At 46.3% G+C, this 21,424-nt stretch overlaps 1 protein-coding gene across 4 annotated transcripts in view; it reads right to left on the reverse strand.

The window, feature by feature from the left end:
- Positions 1-21,424, reverse strand: part of TP63 (tumor protein p63) — a 226,017-nt gene that overhangs the window by 150,079 nt on the left and 54,514 nt on the right. The window contains exon 1 of one of the 4 annotated variants that reach the window (XM_035334727.1): positions 2,122-2,182. The exons of 1 other annotated variant lie outside the window; for it this stretch is intronic. Coding sequence is in view for 2 of the 3 variants with exons in the window: in XM_035334726.1 (XP_035190617.1) it covers positions 1,977-2,044 (68 nt within the window). In the remaining variant the exon portion in view is untranslated. Of the gene's footprint in view, positions 1-1,976; positions 2,050-2,121; positions 2,183-21,424 lie in introns of those variants that run through there. 2 more of the 4 variants (XM_035334728.1, XM_035334726.1) reach the window with 2 other exon arrangements.

The following is a 21,424-nucleotide window of genomic DNA, read 5'->3' on the forward strand; positions in this document are numbered from 1 at the left end:
AAGGAGAGAGAGACCTGGAGAGGTCAAGTGCTAGCCCGGACAGAGAACGCGCCTCCAGCCCGCCTCCCACTCTGGCCTGGGGAAGGGGAAGATCCCCCGTGCTCAGCCTGAGAGGTCTGGGCAGGAGCGGGGTGAAGCCAGCTCAGTATCAGGTGCTTGCAATGCAAAAACCACCACCAAATTTGGGCTCTTGGCAGGATCTCCCAGAGGACATGCTTCCTTCCTCCTCCCTGCCTGCCTCCTTCCCCTGCTCCCTCACACCAGGCACAGCTTAGATGTGGAGCAGAAGCACTCCACACGTCAATAAAAATGGGTTAGAATTCAAGGAACGTCCTTGCAATTACTGAGATAATTGCTACATTTCAGAACCAAACATTACTTAATGGTGCTCAATTATCTTGTGGCAGGGCCTGCAATGGCAGCAGCTAATTGCTTAACTAAAGACTTTCTTCTTTCCACCCTGTGTCAACATGCACACATGCAATTAGGCCATTGGTACAGGGAAGAGAGGAGATAGCTGCTGTGAAAAGAGGGGTTAAGTAGCAGCCACAGCCATATTTCTGAGCTCAGAGGACAGGTGTCTTGCCTCAGATATTATAAGGATGTAAAGCAGAGATGGAAAAACCCAGGAGGGAATGAGGATACAGTCTTTTGCTTCCTTTCCTGAACAGGGAATTCAAATGAATGCACAATGTAACTAGTGCCACTCTTATGCATCTACATAGCCCCCAGGCTTAGCTGTGTTTCATTAGCTTATCAGTCTGGAGAGTATTCATATATTAGCAAGGGAAGGGGAAAAAAAAAAGCTAACTAACTAATGAAAACTTTTATTTGGTTACTTTAAAGCTTGTTGAAAAACTGCTTTTTGCTTACCTCTTTCTCTGAACATCTTTCACATGATAGAAAGGCAAAGGGAGAAGAGGAATACTTGGTATTTGCCATTTTGTCAGTTCTTCATCCCCTTTACCATCTCATAAGGAAGGAGTCTTTCACCCTGCCTTGACACAGAAGTACTCCCTGTCCACCAAGCCCCCATCCCTTCTCCCTGCTTTTTCAGCTTCTCATCTGCCCAAGGAGAAAACACAAGACCCCAGAGCAGGGCCTTACCCTGGTTAAAAAAAAAAAAAAAAAAAAAAAAAAAAAATCAAGTCTTGGTTTCTAACCCTTTCTGCTTTTGTTTTGCCTGTTCTGGCCACACAGAGCTTACCACAGAGCAGCCCCAGGCCTTGTCTCCTGAACATCGGGTACCCAGGAATCCAGGGCTGTGCCTGTTCAGCTCAGCTCATCCTTTCCGGAAGAACATTTCTCAGACATGAATTCCCAAGGCTGTTTTGTTGTTCAATTACCAGCTCAGCTCCTTCCCTTTGAAACCCCTCTTCACTACTCTTAATGCCATTTTTTTTTCTCCAGTTCATCACAGTTTCCACAGCACTAGTAAACAACATAGGGTTGAGTGCTCAGCTCAGAGACATCCTTGGGGGCCTTCAGCTTCACGGAAAACTGTTCTCATCCTGGTTTTGTAGCTTAGACAGTTTCAAGTCATGGCAATAGTTTAGTGTTAACCTTCAAATTATTAAACGGCCCTGTAAAGTTTTGAGAGAAAGGCTTCAAGACACCCAGACTGTACTTTTCAAGTTTCCTTTCTCCTCTTTGCAACATGAACACATCTCATGGACCAAAGAGCATAGTTTCCTCTCCAGAATACCATGCTAGCTTGTCCCCAGGATTTCCTCCCCATCGTTTAAAGTACTACACTTGATCATCAGTCACACATTTTGGCCACAAGCCTAGGAAGGGGACAGAAGCCACTGGGCCTCAAACCAGTCATTTAGAAGATTCATAACTCAGCAAGAAAATAGTTAACAACCCTTAAAATGGAAAGCAGTTTTACAGCAGACATTTCAGTTTGCTAGCAACGTGCCCTCTCTATTTTCACACGCGCACACAGGGCAATTGTTTCACAGTACTAACCTCACCTGCAATTAGCCACTGTTTTAAGTCTTTGATCTTTACAGCTCTCCAGAGGACAGCAAGATTCCCACATAAAAGCCTTTTTTTATTTTATACTACATGTGGGAGTGACCCTATGCTCCTGTATTTATTAAAAAGGAAAGTCCTTACCTGCTCTCAGAGATTCCCATTGAGCTGAGTGAGGCTGTGGCAAGGATGAAATCTCACTTTTGGGGACTGGCTCTCCCAGGTGCTAAGGATAAGCTATCAGTGACCCTACATGATAGTGTTCACCTGCTTCTGAGCAGGTTGCTGTTCTGCCAGCATCCCAAGCACCTAGCCCATCCAAGAGATGGGCTTCTTGGGGCCATGCCTTAACTTGCCGAATCACTTCCTACGGTTATTTTTGTTTAAGTTGTCCAGTTCACAGCTACGGATCAGCACGTGCCTTCTCAGGATGCTTTTCACAGCCCCAGGGCAGAGAGGACACCTCCTCTCATAACACTATGCTACGGCAGGAGGGTGCATGTGTCTCCCAAAGAGCCGTTTGCTGGATTTCGCCTGGTTGTTTTTCAGGGAAGGGGTTGAGGCAGAGCAGGTAGCTCAGAGGCCCGAGCTATAGGTTTGGTCCCAAAGAAAACAAAACATCAGGGCCTCGAGGCTCTTAATTAACTCTATTAGAGTGATAATCGAGGCCTGCCCAACCCCAGGGGAATGGAAAAAAACCTCTAGTGTGAGGCGTGCAAAAAGGTACTGGACTGAAACATGAATATTTTTACTCACTGTTAGTGGTTAGAAGGCAGTGAGAGTGAGGAAGAGTGAAAAAGGGAGAAAGAAAGATCCTCAGCTTCTGCTTTAGCACTGACGCGTAGGACACAGCCTAGAAAATGAAGAGATTTCTGTGTAATGCTTTTACTTTTTGTGGAGTTGCTTTCAAAATATCTCTAAAGTTCAGACTCTATATTCTTTACAGTTCATTAGTGCACGTTAAAGTATACCCTTAACCGCTTCCTTTTTTTTTTCTTTAAATTTTAATTTGGATTTGGCTTAAAAATAAGTTTCCCCAGCTTTTCCTTGCAATGGAGCTGATGGGATGGTATTTTAGGAAAGCCAGCATTGCTCCCATGCCTGTGTGTGAGAGTTGGGCTCCAGCAGTGTTTTTGTCATGTCGCAGGGCTGTGCTTCCAGAGACTGGTACAAGGGAACGGAGAAGTGCCCAGCTCCTGCAGCCAGCAGAGCTCAGCTGGTCCTTGATACAGCAGCTTCTGATGCTTTCCAGAAAATTGTCCTGGATACAGCCAGTCAGTGGAGATAAATTCAGTATTAGGGAAGTAAAACCATGCTGCCCTACATTACTTCCTCCTCAACCAGTGTGCAGAGAAGGTTTGTGTAAGATTCGCGTGAGTCTAATAAGGCTTTTACCCTGGTAGCAAATGAGGCTCTGTTTCTCATTTCTCTCTGAATGTGAAGGGACCTTACAGCAGCCAGGGCAAAGCCACCCCACCCAAGAAGCACTCTGGGGCTGATGCAAAAGGACCCTGCATCTGGCAGGCTGTAGGAAGCAGAACCTACTCATATCACTCAGACTGTGTGGGTTTGGGGTTTCAGAGGTAGTGCTGATGAAGATGCAATAATTAGAGCACCCGAGAAGCTACTTTAAATTATGAAATCAGCTTAATTTGTCTGCTGCCTTTGGAAGGACAAGAAAACTTCAAGCCACCTTTCTCCATTCTGAGGTTGTTTATCTCCAGCACACACTGACAGAGGATTTTTTGAGATGACACCCTGAAATTCAGTGCTGGCAAGGCACAGGCCTAAGGCTCCCTTAGCTCTGTGTTTGGTGCCAGCACCTCCTGCCAACTGCCCACCAGCACAGTGCCCTTGTGTTTAAGCACACAGTACGTGATCGTTACCAAATTCAAAATCCCTCACTCACTAAGCAGCCAGCTCAAACCAAGGTTTCAGCCCTAGGATGTGTCTTTTGTCACCTTTGGTTGTAAAACCTAAAGCATTAGCTCATCATTCTCAGAAGATACCCCATATCACAAAGTGTCTCTGAAGTATGGTTTGCCCCAATTACAAAAATCAATCAAAAATAACATGTATCCAGAATCATTAGTTAAAGGTTTCCTTTGCTTTCAGGCAACACTTGCTTCACCTTTTCAAGCTTCCCTTTGCAAATCTGGGAGCTAGAAATTCACTTTGATCTTAATAAACACTGAGACTGGGGCAGAGAAATGCAAGTGATTGACTGGCCCTAGCTCCATGTGTAAATGTTCCCTGGCTGAACCACAGGCTGACACGCTCTCACTGCTCACCCACCCGGACCACAATGTGACAGCTCGATTCAGCTGATGTTCTCTGCTCTGCACCAGGGGAAGCACGTTACTCTGAGAGCCTGAACCTTCTGCTCTGCTTCTAGAGTTGGCATGCTACAGAGAGGGAGAAAAAAGAAAAGGGAAAGTAACATTAATTTCCCAATTAAAACCACTGAACAGTAACACTGGAACTCAAAGTTAGGCTTTATTTTCAGCTTTGATCCCAGAAAACCTACTGCTGTGAAACGGAGGAGGAGAACAAAACTGGAGGGGCTGTTGCCATTTGGTGGGGCTGCCTGAGCACGAGGATCCTCCTTCCTGGCAGCTGCGGGTGCCGCAGAGGTGCTGAGGAGCCACCCGGATTGTTTCCGACGTTACTGCATCTCATGGTGGGCAGACCTCACCAGCTTTTCCGTCAGCTTTCTCCTTTTGTCTCACAGGTCCCTTATCTTCACATGCAACTGGAAAAAGAGTGTATCAGCCAGAAATCAGTCTGTGCTGCCCTGGTACCTGTGGGTAGCATTCAATAATAAGTGCTGCAAGCACAAGCTGCCGCTGCCCTCACCCTCATGCCATAAGTCTGTCAAGCAGCTGCTCTGTCTAAACTGTACCCTGCTTAACGGAGTACAGTGCTTTCCTTTTTTTTCCCTTCTCCCCCTCCAGGGGCTCATATTTCTCACCTCCTACTGAAACACTTATTGGAAAGTATATCCTTCACCTCTGGCCTCAGTGTCCCCTTCCCCAAGCTGGAAAGTCATTGACGATGGGGGTGGAGAGTGGCAGCTTGTTCTCAGCTCATCAATCTATTACACATGTCACAAACCTCTGCAGAGGCGAGCTGGCTCCAGCCCTCATTTATTTCCAAGTGCAGAGGATGTTTGTGTTTGATCGGATACGCTGGATAAATGATTTCAAGCCGTGGGTTTCATTTCATCACTAATCACAGATACGGGTTGCAGTCCTGTTCACGAAGTCAGCAGCTAAACTCCTGTTGACCTCCCTGGCAAGACAGGGTACTGGTCACTCTGAAATAAATGATGGAAAATTAAATCAAAGGGGCCGCAGCAGGGGGATACGCAAAACGACTATGACATTGATATCATTGATACCATCTTTAACTTTGCTCCTGGTATGTGGATTCACATATGAAAGAGAAATTTGCTTTCCTGTGTTAATACTAGCTGCAAAGCAGAAACATGTCATTGGGGAGCCTCACAACTAAGACAAACCCCATAAGTTTCTAAACAAGGGCCAGGATGCTCTTATAACATCAGCGGGACCTTCACCTTAGCTGATAGCTTTGCTATCCCTGTGCCTCCCCACAAGGTTCCCTCCATCCTGATGGAAGTTGCACTGCAGCACTCAGGGCTGGTGGCACAGCTTTCTGCCTTCAGCATGGTTTCCTTCCCTTTTTCCCTGTGACCCAGACCCCCTTTCCAAGGACATGAAGGGACATTCCCCCTCCAAACTGGTAAGTTTTTTGGGTGCTCAGCGCAGAGCTCCTCCCACAAATCAGGAAAAGCAACAAACTCATTTTGTTTCTTACTCTTTTTTCCTTAAATGCTACTGACTGTGAGGTAGGAGCTATATATGAACACTTAGCTCTTTTTTCACAAAGACTCAAAACCCCCTGATCAGAGCAGGAAATTACTTACTAAAGCTTTACCCTACACCTCCTCCGTGCAGAACCAGAATAGATGGACAAAATGGCCCGGCACAAAATGAGATGGTGAGTTCTCAGCCCAACCCCTGAGCATAGCCAGAGGGTTCTCAGCCCAGGACCCTCTTTGAACAAAGCCCCTGTATCACATGTAACATCACAAAGAAGTGACAGAGAAGAAAATTGAGGTAAATGGGCAAGAGGAACAGAGAAGAACAGCAAGGAAAAATCAGGACGTGCTTTTTACTGGAGCAGTAATATGCAACTGCATTTCACAGCTTGAAGTCCATGCTGTGGAGCTGCTGTGAAGGCCCTCTCCAGCCAATGTGCCATGATGTGCCATGTCCTTCCCTGTGCAAAAAAAAGGGCATTTAGAGAAGAGCTGCTCAGCAGGGCAGTACTTCCCTTGCTTTACAGAGAAAAGCCTCAGCAGTGCAGCCACCAGGGACAAACACTCACTCACACCTTTCCATGGTGCTTCTCTGGCCTCCACAGCCTAATTCCTGAAGTTAGGTACTAGGGCAGAGGTTTTTGGTTTCCAAAACAGACAATGCACTGGAGAGTGGCCAGAGGCTGTGGGTACACTGAGCAAGGGTGGAGTAATTTGGGGGGAAGCTTTCTGCCTACAGGGAGAGCAGGATGCGTGAGAGCAGGTCTACAGCATTCAGCTGGAGCAAAATTACCAGCAGATCATCAGCTCGATAGCAGGATTTAGTGCAAGGAGGGCCAGGCCTGGTGAGTCACTGTGCTGCCGCTGCCAATCGCCAGGGCTGCTGACTGCTGCGATATCCTGAGGAACATGGAGCGGGGCCTGGCAGTGAGATCGCCAGGTGAGTTATGGAGCCAGGCACCCTCAAAAGCTGGCAGCTACTGCCTGTGTCCGTGCTCCTTCGCAGCACCAGCCCCTGAGGTGGCGGAGCACCAGCGCCAGAGACCTGCCTGCTTTTGTCACTTGTCACTTGGGTGGGCTGCGGCCTGTGCACAGCATGGCCATTCCCCCCAAGGAATGGGGAGAGGAAGCAGACTTTGCTCCACCACGGAGCTCCTCCTCCGGGGTGCACGCGAGGAGCTGAACTGTGCCCAGCCCTGGCATGGCAATGGCTGAACTTGGCTCAGTGAGCACTGGGGACCTGAACCTGCGGCCTAGCTTCTGGGCAACCCCAGAAGCAGACTCTGAAAGAACTAAAGCAGAGAAAAACAAAACCAAGAACCGATCACTCTGGTTTTCAAGATCACAAGACCACCAGGCCCTGGCAGGACAGGCCCTCCTGGGCTCTGCTGTCTTCAGCTCGGTCAGCCCCTTGCCTCAGCAGATAACGAGCTCAGGTACTTCCTCGTTACATCACACCTTGCCTATCCAGCACCCTTCTCACCTCAGCAGGTACCGTCACACCAGCTATCATTTTGACACAGTATTTCACTCTTTCTCCATGCAGTGCTGGGATGGGCTCCCAAACAGTCAAGCTCAGCCTATTAATCAAGGATCACATCGCGCCAGAGGGTGTGGAGAGGCCCTTGACACCAAAATGTTTTGACAATCAAACAAACATCCCCAAGCGACTGTAGGCATTGAGCACAGCTGATGCACGGGTAGCCAAAACAGCTTTGAACTGTCTAGCCACACAGCCACATAACAGAGAGCTCTGCAAATCCTCCCTGAGAAGCTGGGTGAACTCTTGGGTTACTGCTACGCGCAAAGCCAGCTGTCCTGCCTTCACATCCCGTGCTACCTATGCCGCCTGGTCTGATGCTAGCTCCAGTCCGTGCAAGCTGAAAACCTGGCACAGGCCAGCACTGCTGCGTGGTTTTAAGGTATTACATCTACCCTAGAGAGTACATTGAAGCCATTACCCTCTGCATGCCCTCTCCCACCTGGCCAGCACTGCATCCACCAGGCCTTCCTCACCAGGAAGAGAAACACAGATTCTTCACTAGCTAGAGACACTCCTCTAGCAAGGGCTAAAGATTTCAGGTTCTCTGTTTAACATGACTGCAAATCCCATTTAAGAGCAGAGCTAGCCACTTCCCCTGCCTTGCAATCAGGGTGTCTGCTCCACGGATGCAATCTGAGCCCATATCCACCGCTCACCCATCACTGGGGCTCCCCCTTCCCTCTGCTTCAGTTGGAGGTGGTAACTGGATGCAACAAGGTGGTTCTCAGCCTGAAGAGGCTTTAGATGTTGCAGTTGGTTGCACAGGGGCTGCAGCTGGACTAGATTAGGTTAGACTGGGCTAACCAGAGGGATTTTTGCTGGGTTTCTCCAGCACCACGTTAACCACAAATCATGAAGTAGAGCAAGAAAGACCTAAGAAAATGCTCACATCTGAAATGCTTTCCCTCAGAGCAGGTCCAAAAAATAAAAAGTCCCATGAGGTCAAAACAGAAATGAAAAGTAATCATTGGGGTCTGAGGTTGTACAACACACAGAGTACTGAAATGACTCACCCAGCCACAACAGAGCTACCAGATTTCGTGTTTGCTCAGCCCCAATCTTTGGGTGTTTTTCAGCAACTCGAACTATGAATTAAACTGCTACACTAGAATACAGCTGGTGGCAATGGAGGTGGGGTAATTTCATGAGGTAACCGTGACACACCAATATGAGAAGGCTTTTGATCCAGTTTTGGTTTTAATTCTGAGACTAAAGTTCACCTCAGTCCTTATTTTGTCCAAATGGCTTATTCAGCTCGAGTACATATTTTGCATCCCTATTTCCCCCCACTGCACGATGGAATATGATGCCAGGCGCTCTGCTTGTCATAGCTCAGATCCTGTCTTACATTTCTCTAATGCCTTGCATGCTGGAAAGTCTTGGAGTGTTTCACAAGCTGCTGCATACGTAGCCAGAATCAGACATGCAGCCACTTCTGGGGTGGAAGACAGCAATAACTGCATGTGCCGCACTAGGAGGAGTAAGATTCTGTCCCGGAAGAAATACTTTTGCATAACATGTCATTAACGTCAATCTCTGAACACCCCGGCAAGCTGCTAGCTACATGTTTAGCTACATCTGAAGGACTCGAAATATTACTGCTGGGATGTAAACTTGCAGTTCCAGGCAATCTATTTCTGCTTAACCTGTTGGCAGCTGTTTTCATCACTTAGGTACACCATAGACCAGTAATAGATAAATATCAACGGATATCAACCTTCTGTGCCCTCTGAGAAGGGTACTGCTTTCTCGAAGGACACCTTCAAGATAGGATCCAATGCCAGGAGGAACAGGAGTTAAATTGCTGGTAAAAGTCATCTTCTCTCTCCTACCTCTGATTTGCAAGTTACTCTGCTCCTCACCACCCAAAAATGTGGGGCTGTAGGTGGTGGAAAAGGCATAAGTGCAAGTAGTCCTGCAGAAATTGCAGGTTGAGAAGGAAAACGCAGAGCTGCAAGGAGGTTTAATTTGTAGCTCGTGGTCTGGGCTGTGGTTCTCAATGAGCTGAATTAGCAGCAGAGACTGAGGAGTGTTGAGCAGTAAGGGCGTGACACCAGCTCAGTTATCCCTGAGCCTCCTGCAGCCCTCTCAGTGCTGCAGCCCTCCCCTGTCTGAAGCCATGTCGGTGTGACAAATCAACTGACTGTCACAATGCAGGTTTGGTGCTTGGAGCCAGCATATCCCCACTGAACAAACTTCAATTCAGGTTTCCAATCCTATTCCTGCACCAGATGCAGGCTCTAGGCAACCTGCAGCTTCAGTAACAGCCACCTGGAGCCATCCACCACAGCTTGCCTGCTCATCTCTATCCCCTCTTCCAAGAACCTGCATGCCAAGAGCACTTTGTGCCAGTAGTGAGAGAAGGAGGCTTTAACAAGGGTCCTCTTGAGATAGCCACAAGTTACCTTGCAGCACTTGGATGGTGGCAGTGAAAAGGCAGGTAAAGCTCAGCAGAGAGGAGGTCGACCAAGAGGACTTGTGACCCGCTCTTAATGTTGCTACTAGCTCCTTCCTTTGGGTTTTAGTTTACTTGGTATCCTGTTTTTTGGCAGACCTACTGACTGACTGTTCTTAGGGAAGGAGAAAGAGGAAATAAAATCCCTTTCTCCAGCCTTTCTTCTCATCCTGAAGCAAAAGAGGGGAGAGCAATGCCCCCTTCTTCCACACCCCCTAAGGCACAGAAGAGCAGTTCTTGCAGCCCTGAGCACTGCCTGGGGTGGTGGCTTGCAGCTAAAGAAGACCTAGTTTCCAGCTGCTTGCCCAGCTGCTGTGGCGTGCATCCTACCCCAGCCTGAATCACAGCTGCTGCTGGGAGCTAACTTTCAGGTTTGCAGGGGAGCACTGCCTTCAGCTGCACCCAGCTCTTTGCTTTCAGGAAACCACAGCCCTGGTTTGGTGTTGTAGCTGTTACACAGGCAAATGTCTTTAACCGTATTCACAGGGGGCAGACTACAGCTGTTTTTTGGAAGGCATTTGCATTTTGGAGGGACAGAGGATAAGAAGTGCTTACCTAAAAAATAGGGTCTAGCGTAACACAAAAAATGATTGCTGCTGACACACAGTAGCCCTAATGGTAAGTCTGTCCCTAGGTCCATTTGTGAGCCCGTGCACCAGCCCATCCTTGTAGAACGCTGTGGCTCAGCTGGGCTGAGGGCTAACCTTCACTGAAGCTGCCATCTGTATACTGATGCTTTCTGCTCCTCATCAGCATCTGTGACCCTTACAGCATTCCCCTTCATCTTAAAGATGGGCGTGAAGGTCTGTGAGGCAGCAAGGCTATTGTCTGGTGCCTCACAGACACATTTTAGCTTTGTGCATTTCTGCACAACCTGAAAAGCCATTCATTGAGGGGGGCAGCTCTGGGGCAGCCCCTACCTTCAGTCCTGCCTCTTCTCCCTGACCACACGCAAAGCTGGTGCTGGTTCAGGCCAGGATGTCCGTGCCAGCCTCCAACAATGTTATTTCTTCCATTGCCCAGACCTGTTGTTTTCAAAGCAGCAAAGGGCCAAGAGATCTATTTGTTGATGGTGTGTATGTTGGTTACTACCAGGACTGGCAGTTTTAAGGATTTTCCACGTATCGCGTGTCCCTCCACGTTGCGGTGCACTGACCCAGACACAACACTGACAGCTGCAGGGTAAATAAATAAAAACAGAGTATTTTGATCTTGGAGGGGGAGGTGGTTCGGAGGGGAAGGGGGGGACGGGGGTGTCAGCCAGACAGAACAGGGTGGCCACAGCTGTGATGGGAACAGATGCGGCACAGGGAGCGGGAGCGGGGAATAAAGTTCTGCAAATGTAAGCAATGCTGGAAAGTCTTGGAGAATGGCACGCATATTTGGGACAGGTGGGAAGTGTTTACATTGAAATAAGAAGGACAACAGTCTGAAAGAATGCTGGTCACATTACCTGTGACCCAAGCTGACCGATCACAGCTCCAGAAAATCCCGGACCACCATTTCTCTGTCACACCAGAGCCCAGTGAATGCACATAGAGTATCGCCCAGCGCTATGGGCATCCAGTGCTCTGCAGAGCTTGTAGGTGTTTGGTCCCTCTCAAAAGCAAGCTGACATTGGCTCTCAGCCACCCTTTATCCCAGTCTAGCTCATAGCAGGGCTCTGTAGTACCCATATGTAATCCTTGGACCAGGCGGGTACGAGGCAGGATTGAGACCAGACTCACCTGAGCCGGCAAACCTGGCAGTGTGGTCTGCAGCACAGCTGGAGTTGCCTAAGTACACCTGCCCAGCCGACCCCAGACAGCAACCCTGCCATGGTGCAAACCAAGCTTGGTGGAGTTTTGTTTGTTTAAAGCCTAGCAGAAGCTTTTTCCCAACTGATGTTTATGCATTTATACAGTGATGCAACCAGAGTTGCAGATTTTTTAATTTTCAGAAGTGGCACTGCTGGAGGAGTTGCTCAGCAAGGATCACGCAGGGCAGGTAACGTGCTGTTAGCCACTGGCCACCTGAGATCATCTTCTGGTACAAAGTAGTTGTGTTGTGTGCTCTCTGCTGATGGTCATTAGAGATAAGAGGTTGTGGCTTCTTCTACGGGATCTTTGCAATGCTTCACTGAATTGCCTTTGCCATTTTGGAGAAAGGACTCATCAGAACTAATGACATGAACAAAATTCTTCTTTTCTCCCAGCACATTTCATCCTTTCCCTAAAAGATTAAAGGCTGGATTTTTCAAGAACCCTAGAGGCACCTGTGACCCTATTTAAAATCAATGGAGTGCTGGGAACCCATCTCCCTAAGGTGTTATTGAAACCTCAGCTAAGCCCTCCCCACACAGGCAAATGGTGCAGCTCTGGAGTGCAGGATGGAATAGCAGGATGAACACCTGCATCACACCCACATTATCCAAGAGCAGCAAGGAGGCTTGTCCAAGGTCATTTCATGCAGCAGTGAGGAACAGAGACCAGGGGCTCTGCTTCCCAAGTGGCTGACTGCTGCCCCGTGTGACCCACAGGAGAAGAAATCCTTCTTAACTGCAGCTATTTCACCAGAGGATGCTCAAAGGCAGCTTGCAAGAAACTTTGAGCATTTCTAATCAAGTTAAAGGAGGGCTTACAAACACGAAGTCATGTTGAGAGACATTCTCTGAATTTATTCACACCCTTGCTCCTAGATAAAAATAGCTTTATATGTTAAGTTTAGGTCCACAGAGAGCCCAGAGGATAGCAAGGGATTATCACAAAAGGGCAGCAAGGCAGTCAAAAAGAGCCTGGGGGACATCTTGTACAATTTCCATGAAGGGAATAATTAATTCAAACTGTATACAGATTGCTCTGGGAGTGTCCACTCTGGAGATTTTCAAAGAGTCCTTTGCTGCTTTGGGCTCACTTTAAATCAAGTGTCCTAAAAAAACACTTCAGCTATGCATTTCATTTCAGTTATACAGAGTGTTTAAATGCCAAGGGATGAGAGAAAACTTCGTTATTAAAGGGCTGTAAGACTTTAATAAGGTACACAGTCATTAGAAAGTTGTTGAGTCATGAAAATAGTCTCAATAATTTGAAATTAATGTTTAGTGTATGCTCTACCATAAAATGCTTAGATGTTGTGGCCATGGATACTAAAGAAAAACCTTAAGGCCATGACTACACGAGCAAGTTACCGCAAGGTAAGCTAGGGTGTAATTTCAGTGCACACCACTTACCTTAAGGTAACTTCCCGTTTGCAAGCTGTTGTCCCAGGAGCAGGGGAGGCGGTGAAGCCCTTGCTGAACGTGGCACAGGCTGCCCTTTGGGGGCTGCTGACTGAGGGCATGCACGTGGCTGGGTACTGCAGAACACAGAAGGTGCAATAAATCTGTGCAGTAACGCAGCTTTGAGTAACTTCACTCTCCAGCATAGATGCAAGGATGGAGGGACTGTATGTAGCAATCAATGCAATAGAAATGGGCAGCTGGAAAATCTAGAAGCTCAATGGGAAGGACTAGAACCTGATGCAGAGATTCTGCTTCATGATAACATTAAATACATACATTAATAAATGCTTGCAAGTAATAATCAGGGCTGTAGCATCCCTATACCACTGTCTCCGTTGAAGAGGTAGGGAAAAATGACTAACTACCAGAACCTACCCTCTCTCCTCTCTTTTCTGGAAAAATACAACTATTTGAGAATTGAGTCTGCTTCTGCTGACCTGCCCTTTCTTTTCCATCTCTAGTTCCTGCCAAGCAAAATTCACTGAGTTCCACTTATGACTTTAATGAGACCAGAATTTCTGGATGTAGTTGTTGTGGAATGTGTTCCTGATAAATCATTTAAAACCCAGACAACAGAGCTCCTATCGCAGAGTAACAATTCATCCTGGAGCTTGCCCTGAGCATGTCCAATGCTGGGTGGAAAATCACTGCCCTTCTAACTCCAGTGACTAGGGGCATGCCAGAGCCTGGAGATTTTTCATTTCCATTCACTAATGCAATTCACTGCATGACTTTTCTTTCCTTCCTCCCACTAGCTAGTTCAATGAAGGGAGAGCTGTAAACTCTACAAATTTTAGAAACTGTTTGTACCTCCTATTGTAAAAAAAGGAATGGACCTTCACCAATAGAGCCCAGTTACTGCACAAGTGAGCAGGAGGAAGCACGAGTCCTCCAGACCAGCACTGTAGGTATTGCACACCACTTAGTGCTTTCTAGATGGGAAGAGAGAGGGAAGACAAATAGGACAAAGAAGAAAAGTAAGGTTTTCCCACATTGTTTTCCTTCCTCATACTCCTATGCCCCCTCTCCTACCATCACCTTTCTGACCAAGGGGAGTGGGATGTATTTTGCAGCCATCACACTTTCTGCAGCAGAGGAACGTGCCATGGTGGGAACTGCCTCGTACCCCACATGGACACAGGGAACAGGTTGCAGATCCCAGTCAGCACACTGCCTGAAATTACATAGAAATTAAGCAGAAATTATGGTTCCCTTGCTAGTATAGAGTAACCCGTATTTCTACTGTTGCCCCACTCTACAATGAAGAAACATCATTATGATGTTTATTGAAAATACAAGTCCACTGTCTGGTTGACTGTGGGCAGCTGTTTTCTGTAGGTAATCACAATATCAGTGTCTCAAGAGTTAAACTACCTGGAAGAAGGGGATTTTAGTAGAAGATCCGGAGTGGCAAACATTATCAGCAGTGTTAATCTGTCACATCTTTCCTGGACTGTACATACCACGCTCCATCACTCTGACATGTCATGGCCTGCATTGTTACAAGATGTACTGAAGCTGTAGCCAGCCATAGTTTGGCATCTCAGTGAACCTTCTGATCCAAGAAAATACGGGAAGGAAAAAAAATGCCATTTTCAAAACAAAACAAAAAATAACAAACCAGTCCACCTCTAAAAAAGTAACCAAAACTAACCCCAAAACTTCTAAGCAACTACTAAGATAGATTTTTTCAAATGCAACTACAAAACAGATCTGTTTGAGTTGAGGGTGAGCTAGACCCTTGAATCCACACCACTTGAGGGATGCCGGATGGCCCCAAACCTACAGCTTTTCTTTGTCATGTTTCTCTCTTATTCAGACACATACAAAGAAAAAAGTAAAACAGAAATTTGTTTTCCTGGTTCTGGCTAGAACCTGGCCCACAACCAGGCTGTCCTGAAAGCATCCCATATCTGAGCCTGGAAATGCAGCAGACTTGAGCTGGACCAGTCTTCGGAGTTGACGCCACTGGGGTGCCCAGAACCCACAGCCCAGAGCCCTGCCCTCGGAGCAGACACCAGACTGCAGACACCAGATGAGAGAGAGGGAAGGCTCTTGGCTCTATTGTTGTTGTTGAGCTACTGGAAAGGAGCTAGGGAGAGGAAAAATGATCTGGATAGGAAGAAAAAAGTCTCACAGGAATGGATGATCTCACTTGTCCACACACACACGCCCAGATGTACAAATATATATAATTAACTGGAAAATACTGTCTGGTATAAAGGTTTCTTCAGCTTGGGTACATCATAGTTGGGCTAGTCAAGTTTGGTACAACCATAACAAAGAGTACTTCCCACACACCTCCTGCTAAGAGCTCTCCTACCACATCATAGCATTTTAGTATGAATTTACATCTGTTGATAGGTACCCCTATGCTTTTCATACACAGAAAACTGGACATGTGATACAATTATTAAATGTCTATGTAATAGCCTATGCAGTCATCAATATAATATATACATTCTGTGTACATACATGTTTTTATACAGGCAATTTGTTGACTCCTGCAGACTGCCACAAGGGTGTATAAGGGGCAGGAGATGAAAGCAATATCCCTTTCAAATACCATGAAGAAGACGACACAGAGGTTTCATCAGCTCTTGTCCCTGTGCAGGGCATGTGTGGGAACAGAAGGACAGCAATTCTAGTAGCCCATACTATGAGATTTTAGGGTTCCTTAAGCAGCCCCATGACAACTTGGACAGAATTGCAAAAAACAGCCCAACTTGCAGCCAAAACTCATCAGTTTCACAGGCATCCCAAAAGATTTTCTGAATCCTCATTTCCTAGACCATGCCTACTAAGGGACACAGCAAGGAGTGCTTCTTATGCCCTTACCAGCATGCCGAAGGAGTGAGGCCATTTCTATGCACTACTACGATGCCATATGACATGACACAAAGGCTCTTGTTCTTCTCTGTTCCAAAGAGCAAGCTTTTACCTGGGCTTGTTTGTTTTAAGTGAAGAACATGGCTTCAGACATGAGCCTGTTTGTTTTTGTTTGTTTTATTTTATTTTAAGAAAATACTGTTAAGCAATCCCACGTACTTTCTACTCATCCTGCAGATGAAGTTGCATCCTTGAACACAGCTGGTGGTACATATTGTCTCCACCCTGGATGTGCACAGGTTCCCTAATGGGGACCCTCTGCTCTGACCAGGGCATACTTAAGTACTCAGGGGTCACAGTCTGACAACAGAAACCAACTTTTTCCTTGCAAAAAGTAGATCATCTCCTAATTTTTTCTAGAGCCAGGACTGTCTTAATACAACCAAAGAATGAGGAAGCAAGGAGGAGAGAAGAGCTGCGCTAGGTACCTCCAAAAGCTACAACATGGTTGTGGCTTTAATGGAAATAGTTAACTACGTTCACTGTCTTGCTAGAGTAGGAGCTGGTATGTTGTTTGTTTTGCACTGAAGAAGTAGGCCAGTATTTCTCAACAGGAAGGCCCGTCTGGATCCCAGACAAAGAGGGCTCACGAACACCAGCCCTCAAATAACCTAACCACCCGCTCATCCCGACCCTTTACACATTCAAGAAAATTTACCACCACAGCTGCAGAGTGGGTCCAGCTTCCCCACAAAACAGTTAACTTGATCCCTGAGCAGAGACACGAATAAGAGAAGCCAAGAATGGTATTTTTTTAGGTAACAAGAATGCCCCAAACTTTGCTGACCTTATGTGACTTTTAGCTTCTTGTTCCAAGCGCCAAGCTACTGAAAAGCTTGTCTGTTTTTTAAGACTCCAGGTCATTCCTTTCTCTGTGTCCAAGCTGTTCTTCCAATATCTTTTTAAATCGGCTGCTTGTTTCCAGTGAGTAGACTCTGAGAGACAGGAAAAACTCTGTAAGAGAGATTGTCTTCTTGCATATAAATCTTACTTTGAAAGGAGATGGTATTTTTGGAATTCAAGGGTTGGGGTTTTTTGCTGCAATATTTTTTGCTCTGTCACTTACAGGAACCCCGTGTATCTAGAATGAAGGTACTTATTCAACTCTAACCTAAAACAAGGGGCACAAGATAAAAATCTCCTTTTCCTAAACATATTTTCTAGATTAAGGAGGTATTCCCTTTTCGTTTGCTCAGGAATTTCTTTATTTGTCTACATGCAGGTGTGCAGGTTTCTGGAAGGGCATTTGTCACCCACCTAAACACAATATAGCACAGTTTTGTTTGTTTGATTGTTTGTTTTTGGTTGCTTTAGTTTAGTTTGTCTCGCTCTAAGATGCCCTGTCTGTTCCATGCTTCCCCTGCTTGTGTATCGGGAGCAATGTTAGTCATGGCACAGACAACTCAGAGATGCTTTGAGGTTCAGTTACACGTTGTAAGAGCCTTGACCAAAAGCATTATTTATTGGCAGTTACTCACAACAATAACAACAACAACAACATATGTAAACTTGCAAGAATGAGTTAGGAGTGTCAAAGGAAGAAAAGCTCTGCCCTCAAGGCTTACATTTTATAAAAACCTGATGGTCAGAAAAAGCACAACACAGTCAGATTGAAAAGCAGCCCGGAAAAGGGCTTGTTTAACACCACAGGTGGTGCACGGGTTTCAGATGTGTCCACCCATACTCACTAAGCCAGCTCCTCACCCTTGATGCCTTCCAGCATCCATCCCTTGGTCTATACTCCACTGCTCCAGCTGGCAGAGCCTCTGTCACTGGGGTCTGGAAGCAGCACAGAGCTGGAGAACAGCTAGCAGGCCCCTGGCCACATGATTAAAGCCACTTTAAATCCCTTACAGTGACTGAAGCATGGTGCTGTGGGCTTTTCTTCATCGTGGGGCCCAACGTGCCCCTGGCACAACAAGCTGAGGCACAGTTTCATGCCTAGGCAAAGAGGATACCAAGAGATTTGAGTATTTGTGTTATTGATGGTAGCTCTCAGTAGTCTGACATCCTAGAAAAAGCAAAGTTTTTTCCTGCCCAGCACCTGGCTGGTTGCACTAGCAGCTGAGGCACACCTCGGTGTCCCCCGTCCACACTGGTAAGTTCATTATAAAGCAAAGAGGGAAAGAAAAAAAAATTGAAAATGGGTCACTGGCTAATGGCTTGCTGTTCCTTTCTCATCCCCATAGACAGCAGGAAAACTCTAGGATGGGGAGAAGGGCAGAAAAAGCAGCTTTCTCATCTGTTAATGCTGGTACAGCCACATTTAACACCAGATGAGTGGCAGAGTCCAGTTTGCCTTGCAATGCCTGACCTTACCTCAGCCTGATCTGAGCACTCAGGGCTCACGTCATTGCTTCTGGAGAAAAATAGGCATTTTTAGGAGAGATTAGCAAGGCATGTTTGGGCTGTCAGGTTAAGGTGACTCAGCCCCTAGACACACCTCTCGCTTTCTGCTTAATTAGAAGGGGCGTCTAGACAGCTCGGGTCTGGACATTGCCATGTCCACGTTCAGTGGGAAGAATCCCCCTGAGAAAACCACATGCTGTGCCAAGGAGGCTCCCTGATACCACCTCAGTAAGCTGGGCAGTGTACTACCATAAGGGAAAAGAAGTCTAGACCCCCATGGGGATTTAGCAGCCTCACTCCTGGCTGACTTGCAGAGTCAGTCATGGGCTGCACAGGGAAACCAGCACCCAAACACCAGCTTTCCTCCACTCCTGGTCTTTCAGTAACTGCTGCTCCCTTCTTGGAGCTCTGCAGAGACAGCCAGGAGCCAAGGAGGGAGGGGGCCCGGTGCTGACAAAGCTCTCAATTAACCCTCCTGATGGATGGGCTTCTCCAAGCAACCCTCAGCATCTGGATGCAAACAGGCACACTGCCCTCGCTGCCGCAAGGTCTCCAGGGCAACATCCAGGGATGTGTACACAACAGGACCGTCAGGTGTGCCACTGAACATCATCACAACCTTTTATTCATGGCGTCGGGTTCATAGAGATGAATGAGGCTGATATGAAAAATGACACCACCCTGCTGTAACGTGTCTCCTTCTCCGGTGTCATTTTCAAAAGCCAATTACATGTCTACATGCATTTATACACAGACACAAACACCACACCTCACCTCACTATTCTCTTTCATAAAACCACTCAGTTGTACCTGCACCGCTCACCCAGAGGAGTTAAAGTCCAGAATCTACGCCTAACACATCAGAAGACTCTTTTTATATATATATTGTTTGTTTATTTTCACTGCTTGGGGTCCAATCCTAGTCAGGGCCATATGTAGCAAAAGTCCATTATCATCATGTTTGTCTTTTGGTAGTGGGCTTAGATAGCTTGGTACTAAATAATGTTAAGTGAATAAATCTCATTAAAATTTCTAAATGCAAACATAAATTTGGAGTCCAGTCCTGCTTCCATGGGCAGCCAACTCCTTGAGCAGACAGGCCCAACAGTAACTCTCCAGAGAGAAAACAAGTGAGTTCTAGATGATCCTGCAGACAAGTTGCCTGGATTCCAAAGAGAATTCAATGAATGAGATTTACTGCCTCACGCAATGGACATTCACATTAAGAACTTCACCCTCTATGAACAAGGTTCACATTTTACCAAGCACCCTGTACTCATGTCTGATGGCTTCTACACTTTAGATTTCCAACCCTTGGGAAGAATTGTTAAAAAAATATTTTCACTCTTACCACAAGTATCAAGGTTCAAACAGATGAAGCTCTTTTGGTAACGGGACCTGTGATGATCATGAACTTAACTGAAGAGCTTTTCGACCATTAGGAGCCGTCCCAGAGAGATGACGAAAATACAGCCCTGGAAATCAAGGGACAATGAATGCACTGACAAGTAGGTAGACAGGGATTCGTGCAGAAATATCTGCATGTGCATGTGTGAGGGGAAGAGACAAAGATGAACTAATCCATTTCCTTGAGGCTATATTTTACTCTGTCAGCCTGGCACGTGTCTCCTTTGTTTTCGATAATAGAGGTAATTATACCTGAAATGTTCAACTGTAAATCCATCACACAATTAAGGGAATTCAAACTGCACAGATCTATGGGAACATTTAAGGATGGATTATGGTCAGACATTCTGAAAGTCACACTCCATGTTTTCCATCCCTTGACTCAAAGACTCACACAGCTTACTGTTTTCCCCAGGGACCTATCTTCTTACCACAAGATAAGAGAACCACACACTGATTCTAGCGAGAATCACTACTGCACTGTGGTGGAAGAAAAAAGCCTTCAGAAAGGGGTTTATGGTTTGGGTTTCCTTTACATTTTTTGACCCTTCTTATCATTAAACAAAAGCTTGTGGTTGTCTACAATTAAATTCTTATAAAACCACATGCCTGGATAAAGCCAATCTTATGCAATTTGGATGAAGCATTTTTCCCACTGTAATTATTATTGAAGAAATCTATCATTATATTTTACAGGGAAGCCTAAATTGCACGGCATTTAGTTAAAAATACAGCTGATCCTCTGTATTTGCAAATCTTCCCATCCTCTGCCACTTATATGTGAAGGCAAAAGAAAGGAAGAAGAAAGGAAGAAAGGAAGAAAATGTACTAAAATAGGACTCTTTCTTTGCACATCGGATCACCAGTGATGCTCACCTTCTGTGGGCAGTGAAGCAGGGTGTGCCCAGGCTTACCTTACAGTTTTATCTGCATGGAAGCCTCCCCAGTTCAATGCTGGAGTGATGGTGCTGGTGAAAGCATGGGTCAAGGGTGGTCTTAAATGCAGAGTTTGTTATCCTCTGTGCTTCTTCTCTGTATTTGTGGCTGTGAGCTTGGCTTTGGGCCCAAGGCATTGGTCCTTGCTTAGGAAGAGTGAGCTTGGACTTTCTGCTGCTGGGCTGGTGCACAGCTGGACTGGGCTGCCAGGCCAAGTGTAGGGTAGGTACTGTGTTTCCTCCTCAGGAGGGAGGCTGCCATTTCATTGCTTGCTTAGAGGAAAGGAAGAAAAGACTGGTTTGAACACAGCCTCAGATTTGGGCTTCATCAGCAAAAGTGAGACAGAGGTCAGGACTAGAGATTGCTCTGATCCCAATGGGTTCATCTGGTCCTTGATGCACACATGAGCTGTATCTGACATTAAGAGCAGAGACAAAAGTCATTTGCACCTTTCTTCCCAGCAGTACTTTCTCAATATGAAGAAAGTGTGATTTTTTGGGCGATCTTTGGGGAAGGAATGCCATTACTTACACCACAGTCACTTGGGATAATATTTATTACCAATAGCGTTCTGCAGGGCAAGCTCAGGCAAGAAAGACCAAATCTTTCCTTCAGGGCATCCATTGACTTACAACTGCAGAAATGCCAACAACAAAAAAAAGTCAAATGAAAAATGGAACATGAGTGTACAGGGCTTGACTGAGTAACCATAAGGTTTGAGGGAGGCTTTGCTTTTGATTGTTGTTTGTTTTGTTCGTTTTACTTTGG

This window comes from Oxyura jamaicensis, chromosome 9 (genome assembly GCF_011077185.1).
Source record: "Oxyura jamaicensis isolate SHBP4307 breed ruddy duck chromosome 9, BPBGC_Ojam_1.0, whole genome shotgun sequence".
NCBI classification, from domain to species: Eukaryota; Metazoa; Chordata; class Aves; order Anseriformes; family Anatidae; genus Oxyura; species Oxyura jamaicensis.